General features: G+C 47.5%; 1 protein-coding gene and 1 pseudogene across 1 annotated transcript in view; one reads left to right on the top strand and one right to left on the bottom strand.

The window, feature by feature from the left end:
• Positions 1-12,589, top strand: part of plxnb3 (plexin B3) — a 129,221-nt gene that overhangs the window by 70,821 nt on the left and 45,811 nt on the right. Inside the window, exons 11-15 of the mRNA XM_086127400.1 lie at positions 151-267; positions 347-460; positions 542-632; positions 11,580-11,749; positions 11,821-11,972. Coding sequence (XP_085983526.1) covers positions 151-267; positions 347-460; positions 542-632; positions 11,580-11,749; positions 11,821-11,972 — 644 coding nt within the window. The remainder of the gene's footprint in view (positions 1-150; positions 268-346; positions 461-541; positions 633-11,579; positions 11,750-11,820; positions 11,973-12,589) is intronic.
• Positions 2,969-4,137, bottom strand: LOC147211479 (uncharacterized; annotated as a pseudogene).

Raw genomic sequence — 12,589 nt, 5'->3', positions numbered from 1 at the left:
TGTCTGAGTTGGTTGTCCGTCGATCTGTTTGTTTGTTTCTCTACCTGTCTGCATGTCTGTATTTCAGTCTGTCTAAGTATGTTTTATTTGTCTACCTTTTGGTCTGTCTGCACTGTCTGTCTCTGAGCCTACAGTCCTGTCTGTCAACAGGACTCTACTCATCCAAGTCAGTGTCCTAAAGTGTTTGGCATTCAGAGTTCTGCCTTGGTTCCGGTGGGCCTGACAAGGAGTGTGGTTCTGAAGGCCCACAACTTGTACATCTTCCAGGTTGGATGACGCAACACAGGATGCCACGAGACATCATGCAATAAAAGTATATTTGAATAATATGTGCGACTGTGTGTAGGACGATGCGCCATATGTGTGTGTGGTCAAGGTTGAGGACGTCCAAATCAACCTGACTGTTATTGTCCAGAAGGCTAACGATGATACATATTCTTTCACGTGCAGCCCCCACCAGGTAATGCTGACACACACACACAAGCGCACACATGGCCATCGCAGTGACTGTAACCTGCCTGTCTACCTGTACTCCCTGTAGTTTCAGTATGCTGTGAGTCGACTTGTTTATTCCGCACCAATCTTTCTGAGGAGAGGAGCAAGGCGCATCGATACTGTACCTGGTCTTCAACGTAAGAACTTCAAGTGTGCATATGTGTCCGCAGCATTGCCACAGTTACCTTGAAAACCTAAATTTGTTACTTTATTGATAACTTGATAAAAGAAGTAATTTACTTTACTGATTAAGTGATTTTAAAAGTTAACTACAGCATTGTCCACACTATAAGGCGCTTTGGAGCATAAGCCACGCCTTTAATGAATGCCTATGGTAAAATTATTTTCACACACACACACACACACACACACACACACACACACACACACACACACAGATTTTAAAAAAAAAATCCTCGTCTCACCCCTCGGGTGGTGTCCGTCCCTCATTCAGCTCAGGTCCTCTACCAGAGGCCAGGAAGCTTGAGGGTTCTGCGCAGTATCCTTGCTGTTCCCAGCACTGCACATTTCTGGACTGAGATGTCCGATGTTGCAACCACTCATCTAGTTTGGGGGTCACTGCCCCGAGTGCTCCGACCACCACAGGCACGACTGTCAACTTTACCTTCCAGGCTCTCTCCAGCTCCTCTCTGAGCCCTTGATATTTCTCTAGTTTCTTGTGTTCCTTCTTTCTGAGGCTTCCATCACTTGGGACCGCTACATCCACTACAACGGCTTTCCTCTGCCCTTTATCCATGATCACGATATCTGGTTGGTTCGCCATTACCATCTTGTCAGTCTGGATTTGGAAGTCCCACAGGATCTTCGCTCTGTCATTCTCCACCACCTTCGGAGGTGTTTCCCATTTTGACCGTGGGGTTTCCAGTCCATACTCTGCACAGATGTTTCGGTAGACTATGCCAGCCACCTGGTTATGGCGTTCCATGTAGGCTTTCCCTGCCAGCATCTTACACCCTGCAGTTATGTGTTGGATCGTCTCAGGTGCCTCTTTGCACAACCTACACCTTGGGTCTTGTCTGGTGTGGTATATCTGGGCCTCAATGGCTCTGGTGCTCAGGGCCTGCTCCTGATCAGCCAGGATGAGTGCCTCTGTGCTGTCCTTCAGGCCAGCCCTCTCTAACCACTGATAGGACTTCTTGAGATCAGCCGCTTCAGTTATGGTCCGGTGGTACATCCCGTGTAGGGGCTTGTCCTCCCATGTCCTCATCCTCTGTTCCCCACTGTCTGAGACATTCTCTGAGTACGTCATCCGTTGGAGCCTTCTCCTTGATGTATTCATAGAGCTTGGATGTTTCATCCTGGACAGTGGCTCTCACACTCACTAGTCACTGGCCTCCTTCCTTTCGGCTTGCGTACAGTCTCAGGGTGCTGGATTTGGGATGGAACCCTTCATGCATGGTTAGGAGCTTTCGGGTCTTAACGTCCGTGACGTCCATCTCTTCCTTTGGCCACCTTATTATTCTTGCAGGGTATCTGATCACTGGCAGGGCATAGCTGTTTATTGCCCGGGTCTTATTCTTGCCATTGAGCTGGCTTCTTAGGACTTGCCTCACTCGCTGGAGGTATTTGGCCGTAGTCGCTTTCCTTGTTGCCAGTTCGAGGTTGCCATTGGCTTGTGGTATACCGAGGTACTTGTAGCTGTCCTCAATGTCTGCTATTGTTCCTTCAGGGAGTGAGACCCCTTCAGTGCAGACTACCTTTCCTCTCTTAGTCACCATCCGACTCCATTTCTCAAGCCCGAATGACATCCCGATGTCGCTGCTGTAGATCCTGGTTGTGTGGATCAGGGAGTCTATGTCCCTTTCGCTCTTAGCATACAGTTTTATGTCATCCATATAGAGGAGGTGACTGATCGTAGCTCCATTTCTGAGGCGGTATCCATAGCCTGTCTTGGTGAACTGCAGTGGGGAGAGTGCATCACCTTGGTATATGCCACATTTGATGGACACTTGGGTAAGTGGCTTGCCATTGGCTTCAAGTGTGGTTTTCCACATCCTCATCGAGTTCGCAACGAAGGCTCTTAGGGTCCTGTTCACCTTTTACAACTCCAAGCATTCAGTGATCCATGTATGTGGCATCGAGTCATAGGCTTTCTTGTAATCAATCCAGGCTGTGCACAGGTTGGTATGTCGGGACCTGCAGTCTTGTACGACTGTTCTGTCAACCAGGAGCTGACGTTTGGCTCCTCTGGTATCTCTACCAATGCCCTTCCGTGCTTCGCTCATGTATTGATCCATGTGTCCACTTATCTTAGCCGCAATGATGCCTGACATGAGCTTCCATGTTGTGGAGAGACAGGTTATTGGCCGATAGTTGGATGGGACTGCACCCTTTGAGGGATCCTTCATGATCAGGATCGTTCGCCCTTTGGTTAGCCATCCTGGGTGAGTCCCATCCCTCAGCAGCTGGTTCATTTGTGCTGCTAGGCGCTCATGGAGTGCTGTGAGTTTCTTTAGCCAGGAGGTGTGGACCAGTTTGTCATATCTGAGACTCTTTCCTGTATGTCTGCCACTGTTATGGTAACTGGGTTCTGTTCAGGGAGGTTGCTGTGCTCCTCTCTCAGGGTCACCAGCCATTGTGCACTGCTGTTGTGTGCAACCTCCTTCTCCCATATGACTTTCCAGTACCTTTCAGTTTCCAGTATTGGTGGGTCACCTCTCTTCTTAGGACCCTGCCACTGAGCGTACACTTTCGCAGGTTGTGTTGCGAACAGCCTGTTTATTCGTCTGGCCTCATTCTCTTTCGTGTACCGCTTTAGGCGGCTGGACAAGGAGCCTTTGTTTGGCAGTTTCGAGTGCTTCAGGTATGGTCATCTGGATGTACCTCTCGGGTATCGGCCTTTTCATCACACCTCTCTGGGCCTCCGTCAATTGACTCACATCTTTCCGAGCCGCCTTGATCTTTGCCTCCAACCGTCCTTTCCATGGTGGGTAACATATCTCATGGCTTCCATGGTTGCACTTATAGCCAAGCATCTCTAGGATCACTGATGCTGAAGCGTTTATGTGCTCATTGGTTTCCGTGATCGTTACGGTAGGGATCGCCCTCAGTGCTGCATTCACACTTTCCATGAGACTTTCAGGTGGTACTTCACATCGCCGTTGTAATCGGTTTCTAGGTTGCCCAGCTTTCATTCTCGCCATGATCTTAGCTTTCAGGTCAGTTGCTGCCTCGCTCAGCATTTCATTCATTGGGGCTGGCCTCCCAATCTCATCATCTGCATTCATTGGGGCTTGCCTCCCAATCTGGCAATCTGATCTGGCAGCCTGTGGCCCTTCACCATGGAACCTGCGTTGTACCTCATCAATCTCAAGTTGTGACAGCAGTTGCCGTTTGTGGATGTTGGAACACTGAGCTACTGGTTGTTTCGTGGTCAAACGTGACTGTGGGTTTCGAAGTAACACATTTAGCCCACATTCTCTGCATGTAACCCCTCTGACTAGGGTTGCTTGAGTAGGAGCATTCCAACAGAGCCATGTAATCGCATCTCGCCCATCTCCGCTTTGTTCCAGTAGCCTATTTTTCATCAAGGTGCTCTAGTTCCCCAGGACCTGACGCATACCTTGTTTGGTCGGACGACGTCTGAGCCGGCATGTCATTCGTTTTATTGTTTCTCATCATTGTATGAGGTAAGCATTCGCGTGAAGGATCTTGCCCAAGGACCCACACTGGATGGTGTTATGTGCTCATTTTTGCCCCAAGCGGGATTTGAACCACCGCCTCCCGTACGCGAAACCGATGCCTTACCAACTGAGCTATCCAGCCGCTATATCCATATATATTTTATATATACAAATATATAAAATCTGTGTGTGTGTGTGTGACGGACTACAAACTTTTGTGAGGAGAACACCGTACCCACCAGGACTGTGCGGTGTTTTTCCAACAACAAACCATGGATTAATCCCGACATAAAGGCCCTCCTGAAGTGTTTATGTCGAGAAACAGAGAGGAGCGGAAGGCCGTGCAGATCCAGCTGAGGAGAAGGATCAGAGAGGGAAAGAAGACCTACAGGATGAAAATGGAGGACCAGCTACAGGCCAGTAAAGTCACTCTGGCCCCAAAAGCCCAAAGACATTGACTGAGAAGGACAAGGACTGGGTAGATGAACTGAACCGTTTTTTCAACCGGTTCGACCAGACGTCTGTCCCTCCCCCCAACCACCAGCTGCACACACTCTCACTGAGGACTTCTTCTCCTCCCCTTCCTCTTTCGACCAGCTCACAGCAACCCAGTCTGTCTCCTGATTCCTGCCTGTCCGTCACGACAGAGCAGGTGAGGAACCAACTGAGGAAGATGAATGTGAGGAAGGGAGCAGGTCCGGACAAGAGCAGTTCCCAGCTCCTCAGTACCTGCTCCGACCATCTTTGTGACATTGTCCAGCACATGTTCAACCTGAGCCTGAAGCTGGGCAGAGTTCCACAGCTGTGGAAAACGTCATGCCTGGTCCCAGTGCCCACGACCTCCCACCCTAAGGAGTTGAACAGCTACAGACCGGTGGCGCTGACGTCTCACCTGATGAAAACGCTGGAGAAACTCATCCTCGCCTACCTTAGACCGCTGGTGAGCTCGGCACTGGAACCGCTGCAGTTTGCCTATCAGCCTGGCATCGGCATGGAGGGCGCCATCATCTACCTCCTCCACTCAGTGCTGTTACACCTGGAGAAGGCTGGGAGCACTGTGAGAATCATGTTCTTTGATTTCTCCAGTGCCTTCAACACCATCCAACCCAACTTACTGGGGGACAAACTGCAGAATGCCGGAGTGGACCACCACCTCACATCATGGATTACAGACTACCTCACAAACCGGCCACAGTACGTGAGGGTACAGAGCTGTGAGTCGGACAGGCTTCTCTGCAGCACTGGAGCGCCGCAGGGGACTGTTTTGGCTCCATTCCTGTTCATCCTCTACATCTCGGACTTCAGGCACATCACTCCAACCTGCCAATTTCAGAAGTTCTCTGATGACTCTGCGATTGTAGGCCTCATTACAGAGGGAGTCACTCCTTAAGACATTTTATAACTCTGTGGTTGCTTCGGCCATCCATTATGGCATTGTCTCCTGGTCAGGCAGCATCTCGGCGGAGAAAACCCACACCGGCATGGGGAGAATATACAAATTTCACTGGTTGAGTGGTTAGCGCGTCGACCTCAAAATGCAGACGTGGAGGGGCTTGATTCCGATTCTGGCCTTACTGAGTAGAGTTTGCATGTTTCCGTGTTCTCCGGTTTCTTCCCACATTCCAAAAACATGCATGGCAGGCTGGTTGAACACTCAAAATTGTCCCTCGGTGCGAGTGTGAGCGCGGATGGTTGTTCGTCTCTGTGTCAGTGTTGTGTCCAAGGACCGGCAACCCGAGGCCAAGGACTTGACTCCGAGGCCAAGGCCAAGGCCAAGGACTTGGAAAATTTTCCGAGGCAAGGCCAAGGCCAAGCACTTGAGAAATTTTCCGAGGCCAAGGACCAAGGACTTGCCTCCGACGCCAAGGCCAAGGACCAAGGACTGATTTTGAAGCTGAGGCCTAGCCGAGGACATGTATAAAACAATGCTATCATACCACTTGGCAGGTGCTCATGATTTGCAACACCCCTCCATCATAACCCTTTGCACTCCCTAACGCTTGAATGAAGTCTTTTTATTCAAAGAGTAGAACAGTCAGGGTACGTGTTATTTACACTGAGAAAAAAAAAATCATATGATATACAGTACATTTATGAATTAATGTTTTAGTGCAGTAGTTTCTTAAGATGAAGTAAATCAACACTCATCAGGCATGACATGGCACGGAACACAAGTTGAGAAATGACTTTGCATAGAAGTCAATCACTGACTGCAGAAAAAGCGGTCATCTCTCAGTGATAATTTTACAGTTTACCGGCAGCGAGTCCCAGGGACTCGCTGATCAGAAAAGTATGAGTGCGATTATGGATTGAGAGAGTCCCAAATTTCAAATTCTGAAAGGGTCTACTTATTCAATTGCATATGATAATAACACAAACAACAACATATATATACAATGATAAACAAATGCTGCAAAAATCTAAATAATTCAGGAGCAGGCCTGAGGATTTCGGAAATTCATGGTAACCGTTTTTCGGTTCTGTCGGATTACCCAATGGGAAACCACGATAACAAATGTTGGGTTCCGTAAACGTTCATCATGGGAACCCATTTTTCTATTTTGACTGATATTGATAATCAAGAATTCCGAAACTCAAAAGTATAATGTTTCAAGGGTCAATGTTTGAAAACTATGCATTAACAATGAACATTACATCAGCAGCTGTGTACTCCAGGTTTATTCCAAAAAATAAATGGATCGAAAACTGGTGTACTCATGTGGCATCATCAGAGTGTTTTTTCCAATCTCACACTGCAAAGATTAATTGACTGGTAATCATTAATACAGGTAAGTATTGATGTGGCTTGACATTTTGAAGCCAAGATGGTGCCCGAGTAGGCAGCCGTCGGCAAGTGCTCTCATGAGCCTTGCTTTTTTTGTTGTTTTTTGGTTTGTTTTGTCACTTTGTGTTTGTTGTTACGTCGTGTGGACCTGATGTGGACTTTTTTCAGCATTTTTTGGCCACGACATTCATCAAGGAGGAGACTCTGTGCTTGGTGGTTGCGCCTTCTCGGCAGCATGGGTATACCAGCACTATTTTTCACTGGGAGGAATGTCGGCGCCATTTGAATGTCGTTGTTGGACTGTCCCGGGGCGCTTGTGTCTTGCGCCTGTAATGGGCAGCATTTTTCACAGCCCCGTTTTGTTCAGCGGAGAGATCGGTGCTGTTGAACGGTCTGCGGCTGGATGGATGTAAGGCTTGAGGAGCCGACGATGAGAAGAAAGGAGCGTTAGCGCGGAGCGCCGATGCGGAACTGGGAGTCGCGGCTTGGAATTGAAGTGGATTTACATGGGACAGGAGATGTGAGCCAATCTCTTTTTCGTCAATGGACGCTACAGCTTAGTTTTGCTTTCAAAACTTAGCTTGTAGCAGACGTGTGCACATTTTCAGCATGACGTCTCTGATCCACTGGTGAAAGGACACTTTGATCCTCTCCTCTTTCATCTATAACTGCTTCAGACAACAAAGTGTATGCAGAAAAGTGGTGAAGATTGCACGACTGTCTGTGTCCTATGTGTTGTGTTGTGTTATTTTTGTTATTTTGACTTCAAAATGGCGCCTTTCCAGCAGCTCCTATATTTTGTTGCTCTACTTCTTCCTTTCATAACTTTGCTGCTGTGAATTGGGAATTTCTCCATTGCGAGACTAATAAAGGTTTTCTTATCTTATCTTATCCTCTTCCCAAGACGATCATGTATAATCTACGATCAATTTGACGAAAGAATTTAACACACGTCATCATTAGTTCTACCAACAGTTAACATAAGCATTACTACACCTTGTGACGAATGTTTTATTCATAAAGTTACCATGCTACAACCAGTAAATTATAGAATAACTAATACCGTTTCATAATATTTTTTATAACGATTAGCCTACAAATGTAATGACCAACTTGCCTCGTAATCGTGCCTCTCGTCGTATCTTGTGTTCTGTGCATACATTCCAGGTGAGTTTAGTGATATGCCCTTTGGACGATTCATAAGTATCAGACTGGCATTTCTATTTCTTAAATGTCGTAATTGGTAGACCTTTGTGAGGTTTTTTTACGCCGCCATCTCAAACTTTCATCAGCGCGATTCCTCAGTTTTCGGACTAAAATAGCAACCCGCATGCGCACATAACGTCATCTGTTGCATTCCCCCCCCCCCCCCCCCAACACTGAAAACAAAACAAAACGAAAGTAAATTAGAAGAAAGACACTCACACACCACACTACACCACACCACAAACACGCACACAGGCACAGTGAAATCGCATTGATCACAAAGTCAACTCGTGTGCGGTGACTTTTATGGTTAAACTATTTTTCGGTCCCGTTAAAATGACGCCACAGAAACGACACGCTACTGGTAACGATTGTTACCGTGAAATCCTCAGCATGCCCTAGTTTTTTTTTGTTTTTTTTGTTTGTTTTGACGGGGAAATTTCCTTGCGTCCCAACTGTGCGTCCCGTGGGAAAATTATGCATCTAGGACGCGGGACGCAGAGGTAACGAGATGGCTGATCTCTAAACATTCTCTGAGTACTACTATTATTACCACTCCCACTAATACTACATTAATGAATTTAATACCTTCAACTTCACAATAATAATAAAAAATAATTAAATCAACCATGATTTTAAACTATGTATTATCAATATTCATTATTCCAAACATGAGAAAGCATTCAGCAAACATAACTGAAATCGAGCAAAAGGACTCCAAATCCCAACGGCCAAACCCGGAAGTGAAGTGCCGGCATTATTGACTCCAGCTGTAACGCAAATTACTTGGTTCAAACAAACATTCTAGTGCGACCACACAAACGTGACGACTGTGCAAAAATAACTAAATAAAAGACACCACTGTTACAGAAAGGCTTTACACGCTATTTAAACTGCCGATCGCGAATGGAGCGAACCGTGATTGAAACTAACTGTGATACCGCTCTTTACACGTTGCACTGACTGTCACCTGTCAGTGGCAGCCCCGCCCCTCTTAAAGTGCCAGATAAAGTCATCAACATGGGTTTCCCTGGATGGATTCTGTTTGATTTCTTCTTGATTTTTGCGGTCCTCGGGCCCACTTTATATCTGTGGACGAAGGATTAAAGGCTCAAATCCTTCGTTGTGTCCGAGGACCGGCAACCCGAGGCCAAGGCCAAGGACTTGACTCCGAGGCCAAGGCCAAGGACCAAGGACCGACCTTCGGTCCTCGAGCCGGTCCTTGAAGCCAAGGACCGGCTCAAGGAACACATCACTGCTCTGTGTGCCCTCCGATTGGCAGGCAACCGGTTCAGGGTGACACCCCCCCCCCCCCCCCCAGCACACCCCGCGACCCTTCTGGGGATAAAGCAGTTCAGATACCGGATGATGGATATATGTTGAGAATTTGTGGATTATATCCATCAGCACTCCTGGACACAACTTGTACTCATGCTGCCATGAAATCACCAAGTTTGCATGGTTAAATAAGGGATGTCAAACTAGAGCCATCTATTGCTTTTAATGCTTTTTCATGACTTGCAGAAACTCTGATCGATACATCTTTGTATATACAGTATACAAAAAAAAAATGACAGTCTTTCTCAATTTCACTTTACATAAACAGGCATTCTTGTTTTCTGAAAAAAATTTAATCAGGACACTCTTTCAAGATTTCACAGAACACAAATAATTTAAAAAAAATTAACTATAAAGCAGCCCACCCTGCGATTGGCTGGTAACCAGTTCACATTGTACCCAAAGTCAGCTGGGATAGTCTCCAACACACCCGTGCCCCTTGTGCGGATTAAGCGGTTTCAGATAATGGATGGATAAAGCAACTATCTGCTTTGCACAACCCGGCAGGCCTTTTTATAAGGCTGCCATCCATACTTTTCCTTAAATCAGAAAATGAATAATTCCTTTGCTTGATGGTTCTTAAAATTTACTCATTTACCCAAGGCTAAGGTGTATTTTTGAAACATCGTCTTTAGTGGAGCCATTTCATTAACCACAGTTAAAAACATCCTTTTATCCATCCATCCATCCATTTTCTACCATTTCTCCAGGGTCGGGTCGCGGGGGCCACGGCTTTAGCAGGCAAGCCCAGATTTGCCACTCCCCAGCCACATATTCCAGCTCTTCCTGGGGGATCCCAAGGCGTTCCCAAGCCAGCTGGGAGACATCGTCTCTCCAGCTTGTCCTGGGTCGTCCCCAGGGCCTCCTGCCGGTGGGACATGCCCAGAACACCTAACCAGGGAGAGGTCCAGGAGGCATCCTAATCAGATCCCTGAGCCACGTCTGGCTCCTCTCGATGTGGAGGAGAAACAGCTTGAGTCCGAGCCCCTTCCAGATGACCGAGCTTTTCACCCTATCTCTAAGGGAGAGCCCGGACACCGTGCGAAGGAAACTAATTTCGGCCGCTTGTATCCGGTATCTCGTTCTTTCGGTTCCAACCCATAACTCGTGACCATTGGTTAGGCTTGTAATGTAGATCGACTGGTAAATTGAGAGCTTTTCCTTTTGACTCAGCTCCTTCTTCAACATGAGAGACTGGTACAAATTCTTTCTTTCTCTTTCTTTCTTCTTCTGAACCGCTTGATCCTCACTAGGGTCGCGGGGGGGTGCTGGAGCCTATCCTAGCTGTCCCCAGGCAGTAGGCGGGGGACACCCTGAATCGGTTGCCAGCCAATCGCAGGGCACACAGAGACGAACAACCATCCACGCTCACACTCACACCTAGGGACAATTTAGAGTGTTCAATCAGCCTGCCACGCATGTTTTTGGAATGTGGGAGGAAACTGGAGCACCCGGAGAAAACCCACGCAGGCCCGGGGAGAACATGCAAACTCCACACAGGGAGGCCGGGGCTGGAATCGAACCCGGTACCTCTGCACTGTGAAGCCGACGTACTAACCACTGGACCACTGGGCCGCCCTGGTACAAATTCCACAGTTAAAAACATTGATTCAAAAATTCACCAAGCATTATTTACAGACACACATCTGAAGAGAGGAGACCAATTCACTTTGAGCAGCTTTTGATAACGATCCACCCCACGGTTCGGCCTTCTGGGATTTTATTCTGCTTGAATAATGATAACCCAGCACTGATGTCTGAACCTGACACATGAAAAATATAAAATTAACTTTTTTGATCACATTGTTTTCAAATTTTCGTCTTTCGTGATTGATTTATTTATTTATTTTGTAAATGCTTTTAAATCTTGTACTTTTACTTATGTGAAGCACATTGTATTACCTTGTGGATGAAATGCACTTTATAAATAAAGCTGCATTGCACCACTTGAGCTGGGGGATGGGTTTCAAGGGCTTTATTCAAAGGTACCCTCACGGGATTCAAACCTGTGATCCTCCTGATCCAAAGCCCAAACCCTTACAGATAAGCAACTTAAAAGAGTGTTATACAAGATACCTTGCTGATGCTCATGTGTTTCTTCTGCTCTCCAGTCCACTTGTACAACTGCTCAGCTGGCCAGACAGATTGCTCACAGTGCCGTGCCATTCCGAAGGAGTACGGCTGCGTGTGGTGCATGGAAAGCCCTGCCCCCAGCTGTGTCTACAACCAATCCTGTGCTGGCATTCCCACAGACAGCTGCCCAGCGCCTCAGATCATACAGGTGATTCATCAACCCGTGTCATATGTCTCCGTGCTTGTTGCCATGAAAATAGTAATATTCTCTGTCTGCAGGTGGATCCCCTGTCTGGCCCTCTGGAGGGTGGTGTCTTAGTGACCATCAGTGGCTCCAACCTGGGGATGAGCAACCAGGATGTGATGGGAGGAGTTACAGTGGCAGGTGTGCAGTGCCCTCCACAGCCTGACCAATACAAAATATCCACCAGGTACACAAAACACATGCACACATGAGCACAAACCAGTTGCCAGGCTGTGTGTGTGTGTGCGTGTGTGTGTGTGTGTGTGTGTGTGTGTGTGTGTGTGTGTGTGTGTGTGTGTGTGTGTGTGTGTGTGTGTGTGTGTGTGTGTGTGTGTGTGTATAATAAATCCCCTCGGGTGGTGTACGTCCCTCATTCAGCTCGGGTCCTCTACCAGAGGCCAGGAGGCTTGAGGGTTCTGCGCAGTATCCTTGCTGTTCCCAGCACTGCATATTTCTGGACTGAGATGTCCGATGTTGTTCCCGGGATCTGTTGCAACCACTCATCGAGTTTGGGGGTCACTGCCCCGGGTGCTCCGACCACCACAGGCAGGACTGTCACCTTTACCTTCAAGGCTCACTCCAGCTCCTCTCTGAGCCCTTGGTATTTCTCGAGTTTCTCGTGTTCCTTCTTTCTGATGTTTCCATCACTTGGGACCGCTAAATCCACGACAACGGCTTTCCTCTGCCCTTTATCTATGATCACGATATCTGGTTGGTTCGCCATTACCATCTTGTCAGTCTGGATTTGGAAGTCCCACAGGATCTTCGCTCTGTCATTCTCCACCACCTTCGGAGGTGTTTCCC

Source organism: Hippocampus guttulatus, chromosome 1 (assembly GCF_054856545.1).
Source record: "Hippocampus guttulatus isolate MCC_2025c chromosome 1, RoL_Hgut_1.0, whole genome shotgun sequence".
NCBI classification, from domain to species: domain Eukaryota; kingdom Metazoa; phylum Chordata; class Actinopteri; order Syngnathiformes; family Syngnathidae; genus Hippocampus; species Hippocampus guttulatus.
Note: the sequence above shows the minus strand (reverse complement) of the source record. Positions and strands in the feature narration are given on the sequence as shown.